The sequence below is a fragment of the Ammospiza caudacuta genome, chromosome 2, assembly GCF_027887145.1.
Source record: "Ammospiza caudacuta isolate bAmmCau1 chromosome 2, bAmmCau1.pri, whole genome shotgun sequence".
Taxonomy (NCBI): Eukaryota; Metazoa; Chordata; class Aves; order Passeriformes; family Passerellidae; genus Ammospiza; species Ammospiza caudacuta.
Genome location: NC_080594.1, coordinates 5,584,640 through 5,594,220, shown reverse-complemented (window position 1 = coordinate 5,594,220; position 9,581 = coordinate 5,584,640). Strand labels below are relative to the sequence as shown.

Genomic DNA, 9,581 nt, shown 5'->3' with positions numbered 1-9,581 from the left:
TTTAGGGAAGGCAGTGAGAGGCACCATCTCGCCGTGCAGCATTTGCGTCTTCAAAGCCCGGGGGCTTCTCCTCCTCTGTTCTATGCAAACCGGGCATCACAGCCCCCAAACTCATCTCTCTCGCAGGGGAACAAACCTGGCCCTGCACAGAGGGGCAAATATTTGGAGTAATTAATCAGTAATTAACGCAGAGCCGAGCGCTTCGGAGCCCCTCCGCGCCGTGCCCCGCCGGGCCGCAGGGGGCGCTGTCGGTGCCGCCGCCGCTGCCGCTGGCCCGGCCATGGCGGAGCTCCCCGGCGCTCAGGCGGGCTTCGGGCGCCCCGCGCCGCTGCCGCAGACGGGCTGGGAGCGGCTCAGGGAGCTCTGGTGGCTAGAGTGAGCTCCGGGCCGGGCTCGGGTGGGACGGGCTGGGTGCTGGCGGTCCCGCCGTGCCTCCCCCGTTGACCCTTTGCCCATGGCTGCCCTTACCTTGCAGCGAGCAGCAGCAGTTCCCGGAGGAGACGATGAACATCGCCAAGTCGGCCTTCACGGCGGGCGTGGTGGGCTGGCTCTACGGGGGGCTGCCCGCCTTCCTCAGCGCCCGCAAGGCCTTCATCGAGGGCAGCCACGGCGAGATCTTCCAGAACCGCGCCGATGCCGTGGTACGGGCCCCGGGCTGCGCGGGGAGCGCTGGGCACCGGGGGAGGCCTCGGCTCGGGAAGGCGCCGGGCGTGCAAGGTGCCCTTGGAGGCGCCTTTGGGGGGACAGCGGGCCCGCAGCAGGCCCGGCGGCCTCGCGTGTGTGGGACGCGTGTGTTAGCCCGGTTCTGGGACAAAAAGTTTGCTGGGAGTGTGTAAGTGAGTGCAGGTCAGCTGTGCGGGAATTAGCGGGGCCCGTCACCCAAACTGCACGCGGTCAGCTTCAGAAAAGTGTCCTTCGTTGGCAACAAACCAACCTGATTAATGTGTCTAGAAAAGGCTTTCTGCTTCTCAGTTTTAGTGCGCTGACAGGAGGCTTCATAGTATCAATCTGGGATTGTACTCTTGTCTTGTTAATGTGAGTCGTTTTTAGACCATTTAAAATTCTTTTAGAACAACAGCACAACAAAGAACACCCGTGACATCTTATAGATGCATTTGAACTTCTGGGTGTTTGTTATTCAATTAAAGTGTTGGTTACCTGGATTAGGAGGAAGAAAAACCCTTTAAAAATCTGCCTGACGTAAATTTTGTATTACTTACCATTAGATTTTGCCTCTGATGTGGTGACCTGAAAATTACCATTGCCTGGCTTCACTCTGGTGACTGTGGTGTATCAGAACCCAGGCAAAGCACCTACAACACAAGCACTAGAAGAGAAAATTTATTTACTTTCATGGCATTAACTGCACATTTTAAATTTTTGTGAAGCTTGCATTAATCACTTATTGTAAAAAACCTCTTTTCAAACTTTTAAGTGCCAGTGTTAAATAGCAGAGCTTAATGGTATCTTAACATTTAATGCAAATGGTTATTATTCACTATTATTTATTGATGGTTATTATTTATTAATACCTATGAATACTCATAATAATGAAGTAGTTTCTGGTTTTCCTCCCTTCTCCTCTGCTGCTTTCCTCAAAGAGCCCTCCCAGTCCACCCAGGATTAGAAAGACCAGTTGACATTCCAAACTGGAATCGATTCTCGGTTTTCCCGGAGGTGGCTGGGAGCAGCTTTTCCTCTGGAGGTGGCTGACTCGATCAGAGTTGGGGCACCGTCAGTGCCCTGCCCTGTCCTGCCGGGAGCTGGCAGGGGGCTGTGAGCTGTGACATGTCCTCTCTGTCCCCTCAGCAATCGGCACACCGCGCGGGCCTCCGCAGCTTCATCCGCTACGGCTGGCGCTGGAGCTGGAGGGTCGCGGCTTTCGCCACCGTGTTCAAGTGAGTGCTCCTGATGGCATGGGGAGCAGGGCAGGGGGCGGGAAGGGAAGGGAGGGGATGGGTGTACCGTGAAAGGAGGCAAACCTTCATAGCACGGTCATGGTGGTGAAGAGGAAGTGCAGCATGTAAACACAACAGGATGCAAAGATGATTAATTGTCCTTAAGCTTTCAGTTGCTGGAGTCACACAGAGCTGGCCAAGCTGTGGCTGAAATAATAGCCAAGTCCAGCAGGAGACCCATCCTGAGAAGCCCTGCCTCCTCTTCCCCACCACCACCTCTGCTCTTGGGGCATTGCTGTTGGGTTTGACATTGTGCTGGATCATCATAGAGGGGCAATATGATGAATACACAGAGGTTTGCCTAAATACATAGGACAGCTGACTGTGTAAAATCACCACAGGAGATGGGAAGAGTGAGGTGAACAGCACACTACAGCAGCAGACACCTTGGCTTACCTCATCTCCCAGGACTCCTGCAAATCCAGCTGGGGAGAGCTTTGCAGAGACCCCAACAGGAGGGCTTCCTGCCTTGTGTATTGGGGGGATCAAAGGCTGTCCCAGTCACTCCTTCTTCATATCCTCACCACTGGGACATGGCAAGGAGGTCTGGAAAGAATAAAACACAATGCACAGATCAAGCATCCAACCTTGCCCCCATTCATGCCTTGAGACATTTGGATATGCCCTCAATTGGGACCTGGCAGGAATAAACAAGTCAAACGAATGGAGCAGGTTGGCAAAGGATGGGGAAGGCAAAGGGAACTGGAGAGGGAAAGACCATGTCACACATTTGACACCTCTCCCCTCATGCTCACTCCTCTGCAAGTGTGCCTGCATTCCCAGCTGGCATCCACATGTTTGACATCAAGATGTTCTGGGGTGCCACTGCCTCCACTGGCCTTTTGGATGGCATGGCAGGGGTTGCTGGTTCTTGTCCTTGCCAGCCGTGCCCACTGCTCTGGTGACTGAGGGAGGCCCCTGGTGTTGCCTTAACCTGAGTCTGGCTGATCAGGCAGGAGCATGAAGAGGGTTTCACCTTTTAGAATTGCCCCACAATTCTCATCTCCTAATGGATCAACACAAACCCTAAATTTCCCTGTTTCCCTAAAGCAGGGAAAAGCCCTGTTTGGACATCTGTTATTGATTTGAATGCTGTTCTTTCTTGACAGCTGTGGTATTTTCTGAGACCCCCAACATAGGGAGGAAATGATGAATCTGACTCCATGTTCTTAGAAGGCTAATTTATTATTTCATGATCTATATTATATTAAAGAAAACAATACTAAACTGTACTAAAGAATACTGAAAAGATACAGACAGAAGGCTAAAAGATATTAGTGAAAAATTCATGACTCTCTCCAGAGCCTCGACACCGCTGGCCTGTAACTGGCCAATAAGTCAAAGCAATTCACGTGAGACCAATGAACAATCACCTGTTGGTAAACAATGTTCAAAGCACATTCCAAAGCAGCAAAGCACAGGAGAAGTAAATCAGATAATTATTGTTTTCATTTCTCTCTGAGGCTTCTCAGATTCCCACAATAAAAATCCTGGGCCAAGGGATTTTTCCAGAAAATATGGCGGTGACAACAGCTGCTTTCTGCTTTTCCTTCATTTCTTTTTGTGCTTTTTCTCTGAGGGAGTGTTAAAGTGTGCTAGCAGTTTCTGGAAGTGCTTTCTAACCCACACTGATTTTTGTCCTTTCTGCTATGTCTCATTACTCCCAGTTTGTATATGCCAGTGGTACTCACAATTGTCACTACTCCTGCTTTGTGTACACTCATGTTACTCACAATTCTTTGTTCTTGTCCTCAGACACTTGCAGGGGATTGTCTAGCTCTTGAGCAGTTGCTGAATATCAGACCTATCACTTCTTGGTACCTGTTTAGGCCTTCAGATTTTTCCTACACACACAAAACCAATGCAGAGGGTGTTCTGCTGCCCTCATTTTCTTCCTTGGGTGCTTTGTGCATTCCTGACAAGAGAACAACAAACTAAGCATAGTCTTCTGAGCAAAGCCCTTTTAAACTAGAAATGTTGTAACTATATTGCTGTTATCATATTTCTAGAATCCCATACCTTCTGGGTGGTTTTCTCACAGCAGCTCTTCACAGCAGTGTTGTTCTAGCTTCTTCACCAGGGCTCCTCCAAGGCTCTCCCTGACCAGCCCACCCCCTTTTATCCCAGCTACCTCCACGGGCTACAGCTGCCACCCAATGAAGGGCATCACAGCTGCAGCCCACTCAGAACAACAAGAACTGGGACAGGGTCACTTATACAATACAGAGATCTTTTACTGCAATACATACATTTACTCAGGCCCCAAAATTTCCCCCTTTTCTTTTAACACATTTTTCAGTTACACAGTTACAATACGCCAATACACATATCTATCCCCTACTCGTTGTTGTTATATTTCTAGAGTCCCAGCTCTCAGGCTGCCACAGCTCTCAGCTGTCCTATCTTCTGTCACGTCAGGGTCACCAAATGTTGTAATCATATTGTTGTTATCATATTTCTAAAGTCCCATACCTTCTGGGTGGTTTTCTCACACGCAGCTCTTCACAGCAGTGTTGTTCCTGCTTCTTGGTCAGGAGATCTTTTACTGCAATACATACATTTACTCAGGCCCCTATATAGAAATATCTCCTTCCCTGTTGTTCAAACCAGTAAATTTATAAATTTAAACCTGCACTGACTTTCTCTGCAGGTATGTTCTGTTTAAGTTCTCCTTCTGCTTTTAAGATCCCACAGTATTGACTGGCATTACTTTATATTTCTGTCTCCCTATTATTTTTGTTCCTCTCTAAATTTCTTCCTCACTGTCTCTTGGTTCTGAGGCTCTTTTTAGTTTAGTCGCTGTTTTTAGGCTTAGTTAGTGTGCTTTCTTTCCTGGATCTTTTGATTTCTTTGGGTTTTCTGGATTTCTTTGGATTTGACATGTAACCTCGTCATCTTCCACCAGGTGTCACCCCTGCAGTCAGATCTGTCCCTTTTTCATCAGCCCTTTGGAACGGGCTCTGAACGAAGCTATTTGCTGCTCCACATTGTTTCTGTAAAGCCCAAGTTGAAAATTCCATCCTGCAGTTGTGAAAACTCCAAGTTTCACAGTTAAAACCCAAATTGTTTGGGTTGATCTGTGTTGGGAAGGAGAGGAGGATTGCTGCTGGCTTATCAATCAGCAGGAGGATGGGGGATATGTGGCTGCTGAACTGAGAACAGTGTTTTGGGGCTTGGCTGATGTTTAGGAGGAGTTGGTTTGCCTACCTCAGAGGGAAATCTGGTACCACAAGTGTGGGTGACTCTGCTGATGTCATGAGTGTGACTTAGGCTGTTGTACTGGGGACTGTTTACAAGGCAGGATCTTACTGACACATGGATCAGCTTCTGGGGTAAATGTCCTACATCAGCACTGGCTGACTGATAGGACCTTTTCATTGCTCAAATTATTTTCTCCTTGACTATATTACATATTCCCAGGGCATTTAGAGAAGCTGTGGCTGCCCCATCCCTGGAGGTGTTGAAGGCCAGGCTGAATGGTGCTCTGGGCAACCTGGTCCAGAGGAAGGTGCCCCTGCCTGCAGTGAGGGCTTGGAACTGGGTGACCTTTAACATCACTTCCAACCTAAACCATTCTGATTCTGTATGATAGGAAAGAAAAATCTTTGATTAAAATAAAGAAGGAGTGTGTCAGATCCAGTTCAGGAACTCCGATATTCCCTGGCCTGTGTCTGTGCAGCTGCCCACAGTAAAGTCACAGAAGTCATGGCTGGCATGTGTGTGCTCTAAACAGATGGGCAGCCAGGCAGTTAGAGGCAACCTGAGGGCTGGCTTAATGAAATCCAGCTTTATTTCAGGCTGTGTTTTGCTACCCCTCTTTTTCCATGTGCAGCTGCTGACCTGTGTGCCTTGCCTTTGCAGCGTGGTGAGCACGGGGCTGTCTGCGTACCGCGATAAAACCACCATCAGTAATTTTGCTGCAGCAGGAGGTAAGAGTGCTGTAACCTTGTGTGCTTCTCTTTGTTAGCAAGGCTTGCAGCAGAAAAACATTAGCAAGTCTCCACATCCCTTGGGATTGAGCAACTTCTGTGCTCTTGGGTTTTGTTTCTTATTCCACTGACTTTGCTCTGTTTGCCTGCTGTGAGTCTTTATTTGTAACAGAGATACTGATGCACTGCCGAAACCATTGGGGAGTTTTGTGGTTATCAGTTATCTTCAAGATACTTGCTGGAGTGTTTTGGGTGAAAAATCCTTCTGTGGGGTAAAGGTAACACTTGGTACCTGTTTAACAGAGAAAGCATTTTTTATTTCCAGTCTTGGTAACAATTCAGCACACTGTTTATAGGCTGCCTTTTCCATGCTAAGTTTTGCATGCCCACTTTTGGCAACAGGACTCTGGCTATGTGATCTGCTTGTTCAGTTTTACAGGCTCTGTTGCCCTTACAGTTGGATACACTTTTTACTGGTCTTTTCTGCCTTACATGGCAGCTACTATTATTAGCTGTTGTTGAACAGAAAAGAGGGTGAGGGAGATCATGCTCCAGCCTAGAGAGAGCTTGGTTTTACTGTCATAGATACTTCTGTGATACAGCAAAAACTTTGGCAGTTTTTCTGAAGCAGAAGGAGCTTTGTGCAATGTTTCAGTGCAGAGACCATGGTGACTTTGTGGTGAAGGTTTGTCCCACCGGCCATGCACTTGGTTTCTGCTCTGTTAAAAGCAGATATCAGCTCATGGAGAAGAGAAATGCCGCAAAGCACCTCCCTGTGTTGGTGTGAGATGTCTGTGGCGGAGCTGTTTCTAGTTTCAGTGGGTTTGTTCTTTTTTTAGCCTTCACAGGAGCCCTGTTCAGAATGCACTTGGGCCTGCAGGGCCTGGCGGGCGGCGTCGTATTTGGAACGGCCTTTGGGTGAGTTGTGACTGCTGCACACACCGAGCCTGCAGTCACAGGTGGGGCTACAGGAGCTTCCCTTCCTCTCTTGCCTTGAGGGAGTCTCTGTATCTCTCATGATGATCACTTTTCTTCCACCTTTTAAACTGTTTTTCTTTTCTTCTTTGTTTCTTGTTTTGTGTTTTGCTGCTTTCTCGGTAGTGAGAGCTCAGTGCTCTCAGTAGAAAATCTCATTTGCTGCTGTTTGCTTATTAGAGGGAGCAACATAACCTCCACCACAGCTAAAATGTGAACTGGCAGCCAGTAGGAAACACTGAGGGAGTAGCTGCATGGCTGGGCTGTAAGGTGACACGTGTCTTTGTGCATGTATTGCAGTCATGAATCTCCTAAAGTTCCCTGGGGCATGGAGGATCCCATGGTTCTGTCTCAGAGGCTCTGTGCTTCTGGACAATGACCTCTAACTCAGGAGAAATCTGACTTTTCAATCAGGGCTGCGATTTCTTTTCAAAGTGCTGACTTCTAAATATCCTCACAAGTGAATCTGAGGATCCTACCTGAAAAAGAGAATGAGCTTTATTTGTGCTGCTTGGCACCTTCAGGATGGTGCCAGCTGTGAGCATGCCTGGAAGCAGCATAGGGAGCTTTACCAGTGAAAACACAAGTACTTCCAGAGCTGGATAGAAGCTGAGCAGGGGTGTCACTGTCTGAAATATGGTTTAGGTGTTCTATGGGATCTGCATTGAGCACCATAAATCCTTCCACTCCCTTGTCCTGTGTGTGCCTGTCAATGAGCAAATTCAAAATATGTTATCACTGTGGCTCCAGTGAGTCACAGGTTGGTGGGTGACAGTAGAACAGGAGTACCTTAGTCTGTGCTGTGCTGTGAGTTTTGGGCCCCTGCATGCTCCTTTTGCTGATGCCAGTAAGTTATTGCTGTTGTGTGTCCCCTGGGTGACTGGAGACTGCTGTGCTTCCTCCTTCAGGGTTCCTGCAGGAGGCCTCCTGATGGCCATGTATGGCTTGGCTGGTGAGACCTTGCAGGAGAAGAGGAGCCGTGAGCGCAGGGAGCTGTATGAACAGAGGCTGGCAGAGTGGTGAGGAGCAGCTCTGCCCCTTCAGCTGTGCACTAGGAGGGTGTCTGGGCCTGTGGGTTCAAACATTTAGAGAAACAACAACACACTAGGCTTTCTAAACCTCAGTTCTTCTCTTGGATGTTGGTGTTGTTCACATACCAGTCTTAGAAACGCTGATTTAATTCTTCCCAGTCTGTCCTTCATTGCTGCCTTCTTTCCATCCCTATTAAAGAGAGGAAAGAAGGAGGATAGCTGGAGGCTTGGGGGGAAAAAAGGCCATGACACTGGTCATGTGAATTACTGAAACTTACTAGTTCTAGAAGAAATTTTCAAGAGCTTGGATTCTGCAGTCATGTCTCTGTCAGGAGGATACAGAAATAAAATTGCTTTGCACTCTCTCTTCTCTCCTTAGGCAATCCAGGCTCAGTATGACTGAAATCTTAGGCCAAACAGAAAGCAATGCCCAGGGAAGACCAGAGATGGAGAGAGCAACAGAATTGAAGAGCTACTGAGTCTTCCCCAGATGTCTGTTGTAAGAAGCTACATAGAATTTTGGTACTGCAAGATCCTGCAGTCAGGGGATCGTGGAAGTTGTCTGTGAATGCAGTTGTATCCTGTGAAAAAGTGTTTTGCTGAAAACATTGTTCAGGGATGGATATCACTGCACAAAGAGCTTGGAAGGGCCCAACCTGTTCCACCTGAGAAGTGGAAATACAGACTTTACAGACCAGGAAGTGTCATGTAGCTTTGGGAGGAAGTGGAGGTTCCAGAGCCTCATCTAGAACCCCTTTCACTGCTGAAAATGTCCAAACCACCAGTGATGTAGAAATACTTAAGGTAAAGGAGCCTATGAATGGTTTGTGTGCTAAAGGTGCCCTGAATCCAAAAGTTAATTATGCTCTGGTGAAAGCTGCTCTTCAGACAGGGCCTGAACAACTTGCTGATGGTGGTTTCTTACTTGGTTCCTACAGTACTTGGGGTATTTTGCAGTCACTGTGGAGAAGGGTGGAGAAGCTGGGAATTACATGGAAATACCCTGAAAAAGGCACGTTTTGGGTTCCTCAATAGAAGCCTGAGGGTGCCACAGAGAACATGACTTATTTCTGGTGGTGATGATGGAAGCCTTGGCACCGTGGACAGCTTTAACAACAAGAAGGCCTCTAATTTCATTTGCAATTTGGACATCAGAGGGTGACCTTTGGGGGAAATGTAGTTCAAGAGACTCAATAAAGCCATTCAGCAGTGGTGACTGTGTCCATAAGCTCTTTGTGTCAGTACAGCTGGTGCTGTTTCTAGTACAGTACTAGAGAAGCATCCTTGAGTGATATTCCTTGAAAAGAGCTCAGAGATCCCACCAAACATTCTTCTACCCAGGCAGTAACAAAGGCAAGAGCCACAGGAGATGAGCTGTTCAGTCAGAGCTGTGACCTGTGGGTGGTGCTGGAGTTACTCTGCACAACATTGTCTGTACCCAGAAGGGTGAGGTGGCCCATCACTGTCCCCACAAAGCAGGAGACCAGAATTCCTGTTCCCTTTTCTTGTTCTCCTACTAAAAGGAATTACATCCAGGCAGGATTTTTGGGCGTTCTTCTCATAAGAAAAGAATCTGTTCTGGTTGAATGCTTTTCCAGATAATTAGTGTTGATTGAAATACAAACAGTTGATCCCACAGAGTGTATTCCACCCACCCAAAGCAGATTTTTGGCACAGTTTGCTTTCAA

The 9,581-nt window shown here is 47.9% G+C and overlaps 1 protein-coding gene across 1 annotated transcript; it reads left to right on the top strand.

Moving 5' to 3' along the window:
• The first annotated feature begins 262 nt into the window (after positions 1-262).
• TIMMDC1 (translocase of inner mitochondrial membrane domain containing 1) lies at positions 263-9,363 on the top strand. The gene is made up of 7 exons (XM_058825715.1): positions 263-375; positions 476-641; positions 1,810-1,898; positions 5,820-5,887; positions 6,727-6,805; positions 7,771-7,881; positions 8,273-9,363. The coding sequence occupies exons 1-7, from the start codon at positions 281-283 to the stop codon at positions 8,370-8,372; spliced, it is 708 nt and encodes a 235-aa protein (XP_058681698.1). The 5' UTR covers positions 263-280; the 3' UTR covers positions 8,373-9,363.
• Positions 9,364-9,581: the final 218 nt, after the last annotated feature.

Excerpts from the sequence above, each read along its gene's own strand:
- TIMMDC1 (XM_058825715.1), top strand. The coding sequence starts at position 281 with ATGGCGGAGCTCCCCGGCGCTCAGGCGGGCTTCGGGCGCCCCGCGCCG. Across the intron at positions 376-475 it reads AGGGAGCTCTGGTGGCTAGA|CGAGCAGCAGCAGTTCCCGG; the intron begins GTGAGCTCCGGG and ends CTTACCTTGCAG. Across the intron at positions 1,899-5,819 it reads GCTTTCGCCACCGTGTTCAA|CGTGGTGAGCACGGGGCTGT; the intron begins GTGAGTGCTCCT and ends TTGCCTTTGCAG.